This window comes from Mastomys coucha, unplaced genomic scaffold, assembly GCF_008632895.1.
Source record: "Mastomys coucha isolate ucsf_1 unplaced genomic scaffold, UCSF_Mcou_1 pScaffold21, whole genome shotgun sequence".
NCBI lineage: Eukaryota > Metazoa > Chordata > Mammalia > Rodentia > Muridae > Mastomys > Mastomys coucha.
The window spans coordinates 159,590,526-159,608,348 of NW_022196904.1; the positions used below are offsets into that span (position 1 = coordinate 159,590,526).

General features: G+C 41.9%; 1 protein-coding gene across 2 annotated transcripts in view; it reads right to left on the minus strand.

Moving 5' to 3' along the window:
* Glis3 (GLIS family zinc finger 3) overlaps positions 1-17,823 on the minus strand; it is a 426,677-nt gene that overhangs the window by 54,390 nt on the left and 354,464 nt on the right. For both annotated transcript variants that reach the window (XM_031390036.1, XM_031390037.1), the window contains one exon: positions 27-180. In XM_031390036.1, the coding sequence (XP_031245896.1) occupies positions 27-180 (154 nt within the window). The remainder of the gene's footprint in view (positions 1-26; positions 181-17,823) is intronic.

The following is a 17,823-nucleotide window of genomic DNA, read 5'->3' on the forward strand; positions in this document are numbered from 1 at the left end:
AACTAGATTTGCTATTGCATTCTTACCTGAATAGAGTTCAGGCCCAGGCCCTGGCCCTGGCCCCGGGGAGTGTCCCATGGTGCGATCAGCAGCATCTCTGGGGGAAGAGGCTGGCTGCAGGGGCTGCACTGCGAGGCAGTCTGTGAGGAGATCTGGATGGAGCTCAGTGCTAGACCGTAGCTGAAAGGAGAAAAAGAACAAAATAGAGAATGCTGATCCTGAGAACATCTGTCTAGAAAGGTTTTTCCCCCTTAAGTGTTTATGCAATTCAATCCACAAATACTTATCAAGCATCCATGGAGAGTCAGGCGGGAGTGGAACACAAAGCCAACGGAAGGGTCAGTCATCTGGCCCTAACACCTGGCAGGTACTTTAGGAAACTCCTGGCTGCAGGTAGGTTTGATCCTCAGACCTACATAGGTCCACTTCTGGGAACCCAGCTTCCTAGTACATTCCTATTTATTTGTTCCAAGGGACTTTGCCCATGCTACAAAGAACTTTTAAGAACAGAGATCCTGGCACAAAAATATTCAGAAATCTCTACCGAGATTTGAAACACATGAGAAACAACCCAGCTAAAATTTAAATATACTGAAAGAATAAATGAAACCACTAACAATAACAAACCCCAATACTTAGTCACATGTAAAACAGGACTTTATATTTTCATTTTGTCACATTCAACAAAATCAATTTTATATGAGTCACATGTAAAAATTTAACCAAAATGGGGTTAAAATGTAGTTTGAGTAGAAATTTACCAGATTCATTTTATAACCTGTGGTATTCATTTGTACAAGTGCTTATGTTTATATATGCATTTGTGTATATATATGTAAGTGTGCATCTATGTGCATGTGTGTCTCTGTGTGAATGTGTGCTTGTATATGCAAGTGTGTGTATATGCATGAACCTGCATCTCTGTGGATGTCATCTGTGAGTGTGTGGAGTGTTTTTGTGTGTTTCTGTGTGAATGTGTATATGTGTTTGTTTGTGTGCATTGGCTTGCAGTTCATCAATCAGAGCACATTGATAACCAGTGAGCTTCAAGAATTCTCCTGGCTCCATCTTCTGGGCTGAGATAACAAGAGTGTACCATTGCACCTGACCTTTTACATGGCTGCTAGGGGTTGAACTCAAGTCCTCCATACTTGCAAAGCAATCAGTTTATGAATTGAGCCATCCACATTCCCAGTATCTTTACAGACACAAATTTTGTAAATATAACCTGAATGAAAAATTGTAATGGAACATTTGGTGACATAAAATATACTAACCTAATTGTGTTCAAAGACAGTAAATATTTAACAATCTAGTAATGCTTTTCTTAGAAATATTGCAAATGGTTATCTTCAGTATTTAAAACCTGTATATGAACTGATTTTATAAAGGTAACATAAACCCTTCAGTTACAGGGTTGGAGTGTTCTTAATTCTTTGACAAATGCCACGCCCTTCTTGGCCCCAGGAGCATTCACCATCTTTATAAACTACGACTCTTTCTGAAAAGACGATGAATAACTAAAGTAGATGTAAAAATGAGGCAATACTAAATGCTAGAGAAAGTGAGGTAAAGAAGGGAGGTCATGAGCACGTGTGGGGTCTAGTTGGGGATAATGAGCAGAGAACACATCTTGGGGTTAAAATTGGTAATACGCTTGAGAAGAAGTGAAGCAAGGTGCCCCAGAGAGTGGGAGCTGGCTCTGGGGGAGCCTGCTTGCTCTGTTATGTCTAAATGACCCATGGAGTGGTAAGGCTGGCATGGGGGAGCCCAGGGAACAGAAATAGACAGTGTTAAGGGAAAAGGGACAAAGAAGTGGACAAACTCTTGACATGAAAAACTGTTACAAACTGGGGCTTTTTTGTCAAAAAAAAAAAAGGTTGAAAAGAAGATCTAAAAAAGGGTGATGCATATGCCACAATAATTACAGAAGTGGAAGCAGTGGATTCCAGGGGCCTGGGAAGAAGGAAGACATGGGAGGAGTTGATGGTGGACCTGATGCAAATATAGTATGCATGTATAAACTCCTCAGAGCTTTAAAAATGATAACGCAAGTAAAACAACTGCTTGTCATTATAACCCTAAGGGTACAGTGATGCTAACCAACAGCTCTCTAGTTGCACTTAAGACCCATTCAAGAAGGATACCATGAGTGATCCAAGAAACTCAAGTGCTAGTGAAGTCACAAAGGTTAGAGGAGAACCTACCTACGACCATCACTTTACTAAACCAGCTCAATCCGTACACAACCTAAACATGTCATTGTACCTACAAGTAAGAGTAGTCCTCATGTCTCATCAAAGAAACTTCTCTGTGCGATAGACAGATCATTACAGAAAACCACAACCAATCAAAACACAGAGTTGTGGAGCCAAGTCCCACTGGATACATCGATAAAATGCTTCCACATCTAAGGCTCAGGAAACATTGCAGAAAAGGTGGGTGAAAGATTGTGAGGATCAGGGAATTTGCTGTGAGAATGTTTCCTAATAAAATTGATTGTTATATCCATCAAGTCTCACCAATGTAACTGCCTAGACATGAGCTAAACAAAGACAACACCAATAAATGTGCCAAAGTGGGTGGGGGAATCCCCCCAAGGTCACAACCCTACACATAGAACTATAGGTAATTAAGGACTGTGGAGTGGGAGAAATTGTCTTCTTCAGGGACACACTCTCATTAGTTATCCAATAACAAATAATCAGCCCTGGAAAGATACATACGCACATGTAACATTATACTGAATATGTTACATTTAGAAATATGTATGTACATTATGCATGTAACAGCAATTAATCAAAAAGAGAGGCCAAGGAAACTGACTGGGTAAGAGCACCAACTGCTCTTCCGAAGGTCCTGAGTTCCAATCCCAGCAACCACATGGTGGCTTACAACCACCTGTAATGAGATCTGACGCCTTCTTCTGGTGTGCTTGAAGATAGCTGCAGTGTACTTATTTATAATAATAAATAAATCTTTGACCCAGAGCAAGCAGGGACTGAGCAAGAGGGGCCTACTGGGGCAACCAGAGCGAGTGGGGTTGACCAGAGTGAGCAGAGGTCCTAAAAAAGTCAATTCCCAACAACCAGATGAAAGATGAAGGCTCACAACTATCCGTACAGCTACAGTGCATACTCATATGCATAAAATAAATTAAATCTTTAAAAAAATAAAAAGAGAAAGGAAGGAAAGGAAGGAAGGAAGGAAGGAAGGAGGAAGGGGAAGAGAAGGGAAGGGAGAAAGAAGGAAGGAAGGAAGGAAGGAAGGAAGGAAGGAAGGAAGGAAGGAAGGAAGGAAGGAAAAAAGAAAGGAAGGAAGGAATGAATGAAGGAAGGAAGGAAGGAAGGAAGGAAGGAAGGAAGGAAGGAAGGAAGGAAGGGTGGGTGGGTATATGGGAAGGTTTGGAGGGACAAAAAAAGAAGAAGAAATGATGTAATCATGACCTCAAAAATAGATTTTGGAAATGTCTTCATAAAAGCAATTCAGCTTTTGCTAAGTATTTTATTTTCCAATAAAACACATGTAATATTGTAAAAAATATTCAAGCCGGGTGGTGCATGTCTTTAATCCCAGCACTTGGGAGGCAAAGGCAGACAGATTTCTGAGTTCGAGGCCAGCTTGGTCTACAGAGTGAGATCCAGGACAGCCAGGGCTACACAGAGAAACCTTGTCTCGAAAAAACAACAACAAAAACTATTCAAAACACTTGCCAAGAAAGACTTTAATACTGATTTCCCAGGTGCTGATCTACGGCTCTGTGGCTAAGAGCACATGTTACTCTTGCAGAGGACTTGGTTTCAGTTCCCAGCACCCCACATGGTGGTCCCCAAGTATCTGTAACTCCAGTCCCAAGAGCCTGACACCCTCTTCTGGTCTCTGTGAGCACCAAGTACACATATGTTACAGACACACACATACAGACAAAACAGTCACACAGTAAATACATAAAAAAAAATTAAAAATAATGTCAATCGTCCAAACCTTTACAAAACACTCTGTGGTGCTGATGTCACAAATCATAGATTGTTTTTAGTAGGTGTCTTGGTACAAAATTTCTAGAGGGCATTAGTGAATAGGTTTTAAGACCCATAATCAAAATAATTTTATCCTTCAACCTGTCCTAAAAATATCCAGAAATATAAACAACAATGTATACCCAAAGAACCATGTATGTGTTCTGCTAGTGATTTAGAGCATGATTTACAGTTATACAAAAGACTGGAAGATGCTCTTAAATGTATACAATTAGGACAACAAAAAAAATCATACATTAAATCACTGAAATTGTATGTTCATAAATCAAAATTTCATATACAAAATGGTAGTAATAATAACCTACCCCCAAAAATGAATTGGAAATATAATATTATATTAAAGCTGAGTTTTGCTTATAGCCATAACATTATGAAATTATACATTCTACTTTCAGCAATCTTCTCTGGTCTTCTAAATTCTCTACATTGCAATGGTGACCTAGAATCAATGTGCCGACTCAAGAGTGCCTATGTGTGCCTCTTTACCACAGTCTGATGACAACACACAGATAGCTTGAAACTGGTCATGGTGAAAAGGTTCACAATACAGAAGTTTGCAAGTGCTGCACACTTTGGCTTTTCCGTCTCTAGTGCTAACTGTTAAATATCACCAGAACACTGTTAAAGACTCTGAACTGAACTCTGAACACACATGAGCATAGACTGCTACCGTATGGAATCCTGTTTGTCTCTGAGTTCAGAGCTAGGGGAGCTGGAGGGAGCTGGAGGGAGCATTCAAAGATGGAGCCTAGCGGGAGTGTTTAGGCCTGGGATGGTGTTGTCCTCATAGGGGATTAAGGTAGATCCTGTGGGACCCCAATTTAACTCTCAAGAAAATGAGAGAAAGCCGAACCCTGAATCAGTCTCTGGATTTTGTCTATCCTTTTAACATGTGATCTACACTCTGAAACCATCCAACATGTGACAGCCAAAGAGGTCCTCAGATGGTCACTATGGTGTTTGAACATTAAATTCTCACAAATGATGAGCTACATGAATCTCTTTTTTTATAATATTATTTTTTGTATCCATTAAAAGTAAGGACAGACAGACACACATGCACACATGCACAAAATGGGTACTTCTTAGATCTCAACTGAGAGCAAATCTCTACCCAGACTATAGACAAGAGCATTCAGGTAACCCAGGGAGCTGAGCCACAGAGAAGGAGCATCTAGCTCACACAGCAATGCGATCGTCACAATGGCCTCAGCTTTGGCATCTTGAACCTTCTGACCAGGAATGCCTATGTTAATGCCTAGCCATCTTAGGGACTTTGGAAGATATGTTTGTCATTTTCTTATGAACCTAACACATGCTGCTTAAGAAAAACTGGAAAAAATCAAGGCTTAGAATGAGTTCTGGTCATCACTTTTAATTTATCTTCCATCATTAAAATGTGATCTGGGGTGCACATGTTCTACTAAGGGCAGAAATGAATGCTCTCTGCTTTCGATTACCCACCACTCCAGGGTTTTCCAGTTATCAGTACCAGTGAGATCATTCTAAGGAATTTCATGACCATGGTAATCCTGGCATCCAACACAGGCAATCTTCCTTAGCTTCCACAGACATTCATGTTTTCCAGCGGCATGATTCCCTGCGACTTTGTGGTGAGAGTTAATTTAGTTTTCTCTAGGATTAGGCATGGTTCTAAAAAGTGCTTCTTAAATTAAACAAGCCTCGGAACACTAGGCAGAATTTCCAAAGGAAGGCTATATGTGAATACCGAGTCACGAGACGAAGTAGTTCTAAAGTCCAGGGAAGGATCCTCGGGTTAAAATGAAAAAGAAGGAAGACATAGTCGAATCTCTTGGAGGGGTATCTTCCAACCTAATACAGTTTTAGGTGGAAATGAAAAATTCAAGTATTCATAAAAAATAGCATTCTAATGTTTATATCAACATCTTAGTTTCTAGGATTATTTGAAAAAGAGACAGGGCACAGCTTAATTAAGTCAGGATCATCAGTGAACATACTTCTCTGGCTTGGCACAGGTCAGAAACTCCCTCAGGGCATTCCCAAGTTCCCAGGTGGAGATGGTCCAGGGATGACCCTTTTAAAACTGCTGGTCTCTAAGAATCCTAATGAGCAGAGCTAAAAATTTTCTGGCTATAGAAAAAGGAAATGTATTGTGGCGATGGACAGATAAAAATATAATATTCATTTCACGGAGAAGTTAAAATCACCAAATCTTCTCTGCTTAGCTATGATTTAAAAACATTTTTTTTTTCACTGAAACACAAGCTTCAGACCTCTAATTAGCAGGTTTCAGGAAAGGTCAAGGGAGGGGAAGATAAAGACAAAGATGGAGAATGTTTTCAGTCACTGGATAGACAGATGCTACAAAAATAATTCAGCCAGCATGGGGGAAGTTGCTATGCTCTGAGTCTTGGGAAACACCTTGACAGACTCATGCGAGGCCTCCTTGAGACCTTTGGACGTTAGAAGCTTGGCGTTATCTACAGTGGAAAGCAAGTCATTAATTCCAGCGTCCTAAGTACTAATTATCATAAAAAGATTCTTGAGTTCCTTATGTACGCATCTGTCTCTGCAAAACTCACCAAGATAAGTGGCTGCTGCATGAGGTTCAATTCTTGAAAACAATTTAGATTCCTATTCTTTTACATGAATGAAAAATATTAAAATTTTCTACCAAGCTTAATGCAGTGTTCTCAGGAAGCAGCAAAGAACTGACCAACCCCTGCCAGCCCCCCAACCCCAGTCTTTACTGCTCCTTTTGGATAAAGGAGAGATTTGAAGCTACTGATCATTGCTTCTTCTCTTCAAAAGGGCTGCTGTGTCAGATGGACAATGTGAATGGTCCTCTGGAACCACACTGCCTCAGCTGCCCTCACAAGACAACACAGGTTCTACAAAACTGCCTTTCTGTAGCCTTCCCCTTCACCATGCAGACCTTTCTTTGGCCTCTGCAATATGCCAGGTGCCATGTCAGATACTTGAAACACAACAACCATCAGGATGAGGATTCTTACACAAAGGTTTGCATTCTAGATAATGGAGTTAATAAATAGTAAACCAAAATTAAATTGTAGAGAAGGTGGTTAAGTGCTAACGGTGAGAAGAAGATGCCAATGCAAATGGGGTGGGTATTTGGGAGCAGGGAGATCTGAGGATGTTCAGGGACTTGCTCAGCCATGAAGGACCTTACAAACCTCACCAAGGTGGTAAGTTTCCATCTTAGTACAATAAAGTGGCTAGCAGAGTTTCTGCCATCTTGTTTCCAGAAACTTAGCTCAGCATCTGTTTTTGTTTGTTCGGTTGGTTGGTTGGTTTCTTTTAAATCTAGAGTCTCCAAAGCTTTTGTTTGAGAGCTCACAGGTTCTATGAGGCAGGGGTCCATAACAGTTAGTGCTGCATGCCAATTTGATTTGGATATGGCCCTAGTTTTTCCATCCCACACGGGTCTAATTGATTCTGTGAAGGGACTGTGCAGACATGGCCCATGTCCACTGACAGATGACCTTCATGAGAGAGATTACCTTCTCCAAGTTGAGAGGACCATGTTCAGTCAGTGAAAGCACAAAAGAAACCAGGTTTTACGGAAGAAGAGGAAGAGGAGAAGGAAGAAGAGAAGGAGAGGGAGGATGAGGATGAGGACTCATAAGCTAAAGAATCATCACTCTGTCACAGGACTGAAACGTCCACTTCTGTCTGTGAATGACCATAATGCCAGCCTTCCTTCCTAACTCCTTACCTACCAGGATGCACACTTACTTGAACCAGGTTCTTAGAATCTTCTCTCCTTCCCTTACCACACACTGTAGACACACACCTTTCCCTTCCTCTTGTGATCGATTCTCTTCCAGTTTATCCAGGAGCCCATCAGTGCATTTTGATGCAAGTTTTTCTAACAATGTCTTAGACACATTTTCTTATGCTTGTATATTTCTGACATCATGTCTTGTAGGGACTTTGGACTGGAGAAAGAGGTATTAAATGGGAATGGACCACTTCTGCTCAGATTTCCTGTCTCTTTCCCTGCTCTGGTTGTGGTCTAGTAACGTGAGTGTGATGAAGCCTGGCATTCACCATTCTTATCACTTCATCCTAAGTACGTGCACAGTGGTCCTTCTGAAGGCACCAGGTCTGTTCCTCCCAAATGAGAACCCTGGTTCCGGACACAGGGGCACTATTATCTTGACATTCTGATCCTGAAAGAAGATGACCTTGACCAGGGGTGTCCTAAGAATGTCTCCTTTCTCTGTTCCTCTGTTGCTCCCCTGGCTCTTCTTCCACTTCCCATAGCTTCTCTCCAGCTCTGGAGAAACCCCCCCCCCCAAGTTAATAAGGATAACACATTTGTGTTTCTCTATGCCATTTTCTAGTGTGGAGGCCAGGGAAGACTTCTGAAAGGCAGGATTATGATGAACAGAGTCCTCAACAAAGTAAGAAAGCTACATGCACATCTGAATATTTGTGAAGAGGAAGGAAGTTGACAGGCCTGAAAACAGTCACAAGAGAGGAGTGAGCAATGGAACAAGAAGAGTTTGTGGCACAGGGTTGGAGAAATGGCCAGGATTCAAGTGGGTACAGGCCTACAGAAACATAAAAATTTAGCATTTGATTTGTACGGTTATTGCAAGACTATGGGAGAGGGCAAGCAGGAAGTCAAGATGTATGTCTTGTACTGTGGATATGTGAAAACTGTATGACAAGAGACAGAATTGCTAAGGGAGTAGCTGTTACACACCACTGCTAAGGTAAGGGCATGGCTGTTACACATCACTGCTAAGGTAAGGGCATGGCTGTTACACATCACTGCTAAGGGAGTAGCTGTTACATCCACTGCTAAGAGAGTAGCTGTTACATCCACTGCTAAGGGAGTAGCTGTTACATCCACTGCTAAAGGAGTAGCTGTTACATCCACTGCTAAGGGAGTAGCTGTTACATCCACTGCTAAGGGAGTAGCTGCTATACCACTCAGAATGAGTTTTTGCTGCAGGAAGAGGTATTGAAAAGTGGTCAGCTTCTATTTGGAAGGTGAAGCTGAATTTGATACAGCATAAGAGGGGAATCCAGGATAGGTCCTGTGATGGTTAATCTTGACTGTCAACCTGATAAGGTGAGAAATCAACTAAGAGACATGCTTTCAGGAAGGCGTGTGAGGACATTTCCTAGGATTAACTGAAGAGCTAAGACCTTCCTTTAGAGCTGTGGCACCTCCCACCAAAGCACAGAGTAATGGAGTAATAGAGGAGAAAGAAGTGCACTGACAAATGTTGCTTAGGAATCCCTCTCTACTGCCATCACACTACAGCTTCTTCGACTTCCAATATGGAAGACCAGCAGCTCTTCAGGAACCTTCCAGGTCTTCAGGTTGGAACCTCTGAGGCATCTGACTCTCCAGCAGGAGCAACTCTGGGGTTCTCAGCTTCTCCGGTATGTAAATGAACACTAGTAGATGATCTTTCCTCAGGCACCTGGGGCACAGGGAGGGCTGTGGCATCTGCTGTCCACAATCCTGTGACTGGGTCTTGCTGTGAACGGAGTCTGCAACTGAATCTCCAGAAGGGTCTGCTGACGGTCTGCCTCAAGGTTTTCAAACCGACATCACAGGACACTGTGTCATTAGTATTGTGAAAATCAGCCACTGACTGTCAACTTGATTTGTGAGCATGAGCCTCAATATTGCACCTAAAGGAAGTGACTATATCTACTGATTTGTGATGTAAATACACAATGACATCATCTCTTATTTTACCCAAGAATAGAAAGTTTCCAAAGATTCGCATGCAACTAAACAGGTTGGGGAGACTTTGAATGGATACCCGAATACCCTGGGACTTCTGTGCTGGGCAGTGTGCTGCTTCCCACCCCTGCTGTGATGTAACCATCTCCCAGCTTCTATACTTCATACCAACAGCCAGCAACTAGAACAAGTCTGCCACCCTCTTCACCATGACAAAACCTGTGATGTAAGTAAGTTATAGTCCACACCTCATGGTTGAGGAGGCCATCTCAATCAGGACCCCTCCACTCGCTTCTGCCCTGCTTCTCTCCTGAATTGTGGGAGGCACCTGAGTCCTTGGCTCATTGCAGACTTCTAAGAAGCATTTTAGGGAACACTAAAAACTGTTTTATTCAGGATTTCCCAAAACCAATCAGAAATATCTACAAGAATGTGTGGATACATTTCTCTTCTGCATATGTTCTTCTCATACACCAAGAATATGTGTGTCAGTTTGTTTTCCATTACCTTAAGAATCAGTAAGAAATCAAGGCAAACGTTGCTAAGAAGGGAGAACCAGTCTATTGTTTGAGGCCCCTAGTGAGGGCAGCACATACAGCCAGGAACACTTAGCCAACATATGGCTTACTTATTTCTCCAGGAAGCAGAAAGAAGCTTGATTTACAAACCTGCCCACCACTTTCCCTCCTGTCTTAAAGATCTCCCTAAGCTCACCTGCTAAATATGTCCCCACCTCCCAAATGGCACCTTTAGCATGGATGGGACATTAGGGCCTTTAGATGCCTGACCTAGATCTCAGGAACTCTCAGAGTTGCCTGTATCCTCTACTTGTAAACTTGGTATCAGGCTCAGGGACATAGTAGGATGACAGTGGACAGCTCTGAGTCCCTGAGGCCTATCTGTGAATCAGTGTTGAAGAGTCTACCTTTTAAAAACCATCTTACGGTTTACTTTTTGTATTTATCCTGTACAAGGAAACACAATGTCTCTTCAGCTTCTGCACAGCTTCACATTATGAAATACTTGTTCCAAATGATTGTTTTTCAACTTTAATAATGAAGTCACCCGTCACAGCTCGACACGCTTCCTGTGTGTGGGAACTTGAGCTGTTTCCCTCACAACACAGTAACTCTTCCTAAACACAGAAAAACAAGGCGCCGTCAGATGCAATTTGTATTTGTTTGTATGTTCGAGACTATTCTGCTGATGTTCACAGCTCTTCAAATGGGACAGGAACCCTACCCCGTCATTTCTTTTGTTTGTTTCAGACGTGATTGAATAATCACCAAAGATTAAATGAATCAAGTGGAAATAATCAGGATGGGGAAAAGGCCAGGTTCTGTCATTTGCAGTTCCATTACGTTTTATCCCAGGAGCAAAGGCATTCTGTGAGCCTGGTGCAGATATACTTCCAAAGAAAACCAAGCACAATCAAAGGCTTTTTGTGTTCTCTTTCTCCAGTGAGCAGAGTCCACTTGAGCTAGGCATATTTATGCATCACCGTGTCAGGATTCCTTTGTTCTCCAGAAATCAAATGCCCTCAAAAATATGTTTCTGAAGAAACCCAGCCAGAAGGAAAGACAAATAGTTTTGCTTTTTTCTAGAGGCTTAAGGTTTATTACCAGAACATTCGTATCAACTGTTCTCTGTGACACTCTGAGCAATGTGGATCTCGGGGAATTAGCTTATTGCCAAAAGGCTTAAAAATAATTACAATGAATTAACCTATTATATTAATTACAATTAATTTTCAGTTGAATGTAAGAATTCCATCTCTAGGGGATTCCTCAGCACTGACATTTATGAAGTGGCTCTGCATATCACAGGTAATTAATTGCCAACAATCTGCTATCAAATTTGTTTCCTTTGGGGATGACCAATTTGCAAGGAGAAAAAAAGTAAGAGTGAATAAAATTTAGGAAATGAAGAGACTGAACTGCCCAGTCAGGTAGCCTAAGCTCTGGGTGACAATGGCTGATAAGGCCCAAAATTTCTCCCATCAAGAATAGACAGATAACCAAAATAAACAAGTAGGTATATGCCTTAATAATAATACACCTTAATAATGCTATGAGAAAACATTTCCAATATGCACACAAATATAAGGCATTTAGTTTAAATGCTGGTTGGCTGGAATCATACACAGAAACCCAGAATTTCAGAACACATGTTCCTGGGGTCTCATAATCCTGCCTGTTAGCTCTGTACTGGTGCTAAACATTCTACATGGCCTCACTGGCATCTACTGGCCCTATGTGAGTAGTAGACACTTGAAAGGTGACCAGTACAATAGAGGAACTGATCCTTTGATAACTGAAATTAAACATCATTTACAGTACTAAACTGCAAAGTACTACGGTCTCTCATTGCACCCATCACTTTAGCCTCTGCCTAAATCCTTCTGATGGAAGGGAAGTCACTTCCTTACCACTCAATATCCTCTACATATCAACCTGCATATTCATTACAGTGTGTGTGTGTGTGTGTGTGTGTTGTGTGTGTGTGCACGCGTGCACATGCGCGCGCACATACATAGATCATGAAATTAGAAAGGGGATCATGAGAGAGGACAAACTGGCCTTAAGGGAGGGGGAAAAAGACAGTAATAAAACGTATCTGAAATGAAAGCAGAAATAAGGACCATTTATGGGAAAGAGGGAACCAGACAGAGACAGGAGAATATACATTAGGGGAGACACTGGGAAAGAGCAAGGGGGAGGGGGATATTTAGAGCAGAGGCTGGCACATGGGCATGGAAATATCTTAAGAAAACACAGTACTTTGTAAGCTACATTAAAATTACTAGAGGAAGGGAAGGAGAGGGAAGGATGGAAGGAAAGGGAGGGAGGGAGAAAGGGAGGGAAGGAGGGGGGTGGGACATGAAAATAAGTGAATGAATAAATTTTACTTGATGTTGAGCTATTATTTGCCCATTTGGCCTTATGCCTTCCCTTGGCCCCTGGACGACACAGAATAACTTTGTCCACAGTCAGCTTTTATACTTCTAATATTTGAGAAGCTTCAAAAACTGCTATAGTTTGGCAGTTTTAGCCCTGATGGGCTGTGCTCAAGCTTCAACATCCGCCTACACCTCAGTACGTCTTCTACAGGCTGAACATGATCTGTTTTTAAATAATGGTGAAAGGATGCTTAAGTAGGCACTAGTGTAGTCACACAGCTTAACAAACCATGGCCCAGTGGCTGGGAAACCCCATGCAGGCACTGACTGAATGTAGTCGCCTCTGTGTAAAATGAGGATACCATAGCTGCCTTGCTTGCTTTAAGAACTGTGATAAATACAGGGAGTGCATCACGTGAGTTGTACAAATGTCAGTACAGGCTCCTCCACGTAGCTTATCGTCTCACTCACCACCCTACCACTTCTTAAAACTGGATCTCTGTTCAAACAATCCCGAGAGGTAACACTGAATTGGCTGCCTGATTTGCAAAGGCTCAAGAGTCAATGTAACCCTTGTTTTCGACTTTGTACAGTTCCTATTTCCTCTATTAACATCGCCTGAACAGACAGCCCCTTTTAAAAAGCCATGGCTTGCTATGCATCTGTTCATTCATTCCTCAGCTTTCGAGCCAGTCATTACCTTGTACCTAAGGCTATGCTGGGGCTAAGAGATAAGAGATACATAATCTGACACAGCTCCCTGCCCTTGCTGAACTTTCAATATAGTTCAAGCAACGCATCAAGTGAGCACCCTGAACCTTTTCTTATGTGTGACAGTCTTTGTTTTTGAGCATTATTTATATTGGAAATCAAACTTGCTAACGCTCCATTGCTCTTTGCTGATGCAGAGCATTAGCTGTGTTTCATTTAACTCAACTGCCTCTCAGCTGCCCCCCTCTCCTTCCACTGCCATCTGTAGAATACAGTTATTTTCTGGCACTAACAATGATGACATCTCTGACCAAGAACCAAATCATCTACAAAACAACAACAACAACAAACAACAACAAAAACAAGAACAAAAATCAGCCTATGCCCAGTAAACAATATGTTACCATCAAATCAATAACCATTCAAATAAACATTATTCCATCCCAACAACTATAAACCAGAATGTGGGCTCTGGACTCCGATCTGGACCCAGCTTGAACTTTTACATTCTTTCTTAGGAAATGTTTGACAATAGTGAAAAGATTTTTCAGGATCTCTTAAGACTGGTTTTCTCTATATGCTATGGACAGTCAGGAAATCTGATATGTGTTTATGTGTTCTGAGTACATATGCCACAGGACGCCTGTGGTGGTCAGAAGACAACTTGATGGAACAGGTTCTCTATTTCCAGCATGGGACTTGGAGATGAAACTCACATACCCAGGTTTGGTGGTGACTCCTCAACCTTGAGCTGTCTGTTCCATCAGCCCAGACCCAGCTTATAAACTTGTTGCAAGGGGCGACACAGACAGTTCACAATACTTAATCAGCATTAACATGTGCAAACTGCTGTTTCAATTAGTCATGAGGTTTATATTAACATTTCCTGTGACATACTATACAGATCCCTAACATGTACTCTTGTTTTTTTCTCCCTTGTTTAGTTTCTGGATTTTTTTCTCTGACCGTTTACAAGTTTTTCTTTTCTGACAGTGTAGTGCCATGACAATGAAAAATAACAGAAACTCTAGGTCAAACAATTCCAAGTTCAAGTCTTACCTCAGCCCACCTTTAGCTGGATACCTGACCTCACAAGTTTTCAGGACTTTTCCTCTGTACATAGGGGTGATGACACTAATTCTGAAGGATTGTTATAGTGTGGCCGAAGAAATCTTTCATAACTGCTAGAGCTGTTTATGGTTACAGTGTTTGCTCAGAAAGAAGCAGCCGCGGCTATTGTAAGTGCTAAGGGCACTATCTGTGTTTCTAAACAGTGGGGCCTTAGCCTTAGGTCCTGTCCAAGGTTAAAGAATGTCCAATCAAGATGTAAGCTCTCTTTCTGAGGATTAATGTCACCCTGGATGATTTCGTGTAAGAAAATGGAGCTCATCTTCACTCTCTTAGAAGAGATTAAGAATGTTCTCTGTTAACAAACCCAACAGAGAACATTCTAGTGATGATAATGTCATTGACTTGCAAACTATTTTGCAGAAACCTGTGCCACTGTCTATTGCTTAGCCTGCACCGAGGTGGAACGCTGAGGTTCAGACAGATGTTTCAAACACAAAAGCATGGAGCTGCGGGCTTTCTCCGGCATTGCTACATCTGTAAATACATTTCCTCCTGAGTTACTCACAAATGGGTACAATCCAAAGTATGTCTCATAATCTGAGTCAAGCTTCACCATGAGGGATATCTCAAATGCAGGACACAGAGCTGAAAGTTGCTGGATTCTTTATTATACAAACAGGGAAGTATTAATATGGAATTTGTTAAAGCAACATCCTCCTGCAGCCCTCGGGCCTGGCCACAGAGTTACGAAGACTCTAAGCAAGAGTAGGGATTCCTTCCGCCATAGCTTTATTCATCCCTCCCACACTGGCTTGCCTGCTGTACTAATGTGACCACACACATCCCACCTCCTCTATTCAAGTGTAGTGTTTTCTTTCCCTTCAAGTATTCTCAGAGCTTAATTAAAGCAGCCAGGATCTAGTAATTACTTCCCCTGTCCATCTTTCCAGCTCTGCATTGTCTTCCCTTGAATTGAGTTCTGACTGCAGCCCCTGCCTGAGCTAGTTTAGGAAGTGTGGGGAGGGAAGAGCTACAGAGATCCTAGGAGCCTGGGTATGTCCCCCCACCTTCCTTTCATGTAATAAAAATGGAATGGCTGCAAAGGATCTGAGGTTGATTTATACTACACATGAGTGTTTGGGCAATTTTCAAATGCCTACTTCTAAAAATTGAAGGCTGTCATTTCAGTGGAAAGCGCTTGCTTTCAGGCCCTCCATCTCTCCCACACTCAAGTCAGTTTAAATTTCCCCAGCACTGATAAATCCCTTAGTGAATTTTTCTGCCAAACATTACCTACTGCCCAAACTCATGTGCTCGAACGAGCAGTTCTCCCTACTGATGTGGCCTCCTGTCTCATGACCTTGGTCAATCAGAACCAAGGCACTCTTCTGTAAATCTTGCTCACTCTCATCTGGGGCTCATTCTTTGCTTCCAGCCCCACACACTTCCCCAGTGTGCAGCCCCTTTTGTTCTTTTACATGGCTGCTTTGCATATTCTCCCAAGTTAGATCTTCTTCAGATCATTTAGAGAAGTCATGCTCGGTTCTCTTTTAGTCTTTCTGGAGCTTTCCATTCTGTAATCATTTTTTTTCCACTTACACATCACAGAAGGAAAAAAAGTTACTGTAAGCTGAGTTTTTGGTGCTGTTATTTCAGTTTTAAAATATAAATGGTGTTCTAGAACAATGTTTGGGGAACAAATATGTAAATAATGAGTGGAAAACAAATCAGTAAATGGCTGTTAAGAGTTCAATAATCTATGCTTATTCTTTAGGGCTAGCCTTCAAGACAGATTAAACCATGTGTATATATGGCCCAAAGGAAAGAACTAACATCCTTCAATAATCAACTGAGAATAAATCAGGCAATAACCAATTGAAATCTTTAAGAGAAAATTTTAAAAGTCCAAGTATTTGGGGAGTTTGCTCTCGTTATTAGTCAGTTTTCATTCATGCCAAATTTCACTAAATCATGTTCTATATGTGAAACCATCTAAATTCCCCAGATAATTTGACTATTCCAATCTATATGTTGCTTCTCAGAATGTGCAAATGCGCAATCCTTCCATTGGGAAATGCTAAATCATTCCATTTAGACATGTATTTCATATCTCATTCATCTGGAAGGGCTGGGAGCAAATCCAATTTTCTACCTTGCGATTAAAGATTCAGTGTCTAGCATGTGTTTGATAAGCAGAACACAGGAACTTCAGGACGAGGGACCACCAAACTCTAAATTCGAGGAGCCTCCTTTCTGACAATCTACTCAGCTGATAATCTGATTCTCACTAAGCTGACCGGGCCATAACCCTGGTAGTTAAGGCTACACAGTCAGCCTTTAAAATTTACCGCTTATCTCACTACCACCCTGGAGGTCATGCTGTCAAGGGAAGACCGCCAGTGATGTTATTTCTGTGACTGGATAGACAAATTCTGCTAAAAATACCTGTATATACTCAGCAAGCACTGTGCCATACAGCTCTTCCCTCCCTGCTTGCCCCTGTCTACTGCACTGATCTCACAATATTTTGGTGCTATAGTAAATTGGAGCTCTTTTTCTAGACAATCTGAAAGGAAGTCTGACACAGAGAGTAATCCCTGCTGGAACCTAGGCAAGGGAGTAGACTTCTCTAGGCTTCCTGTGGTCTGGGAGGTGCCTGCCAAGCCAGGTACCTTCTTCACGCTGAGAATCTACTTTTCTTTGCCAGGTACCTTCTTCACGCTGAGAATCTACTTTTCTTTGCCAGGTGATAGCTTTTTGTCTTTCTTTTTTTTTTATCATTCATCCACCACTTGTAATTAGCTCGATCTCTACTCCGAGAAAATAAATGCACTCCAAAGATGATACTTAAATAAGCTAGCGTTCTAAGGGCAGGATGGGAAAGAAAATGAGGACCGCACATGGCTATGTGCAGTGTAAGAACAGCATCCGACGTCATAGGCAACAATGGGTTCACTGATTCGGAAAGACAGCTAGAAAGAAGTCCCAATAAAGAAAAGGAAGCCGAAACAAGCCTCAGCAGCCTCTCCCAGGTTTGCTCCTCTGGAGAATGGGAGGCAAGTCTCCTTCCCTACCACATGTTCTGGCCCAGGCAGGTTTTACCACCTGTGCTTTAGTTCTCAAGGGCTACAAGGAACTCTAAACTCAGCGGTTCGCAAGCTGTGTCTAACTCCACTCTCCAATGCCCCAGCCCTCATGTTGCTTGTCTGTCATAATTATCAGCACCCCCTTGGGAAGAAGCTATTATTGGAAGTAATTTCACATTCTGACACCACAGGAAGCTAGCTCAAGTTATAGCTACTCCAGATCTCTGCAAAGAGTCCTGTGTGATGGAAACTTTCAGTTTGCTAGAAATAAATGTACCAAGTGTGTGTGTGTGTGTGTGTGTGTGT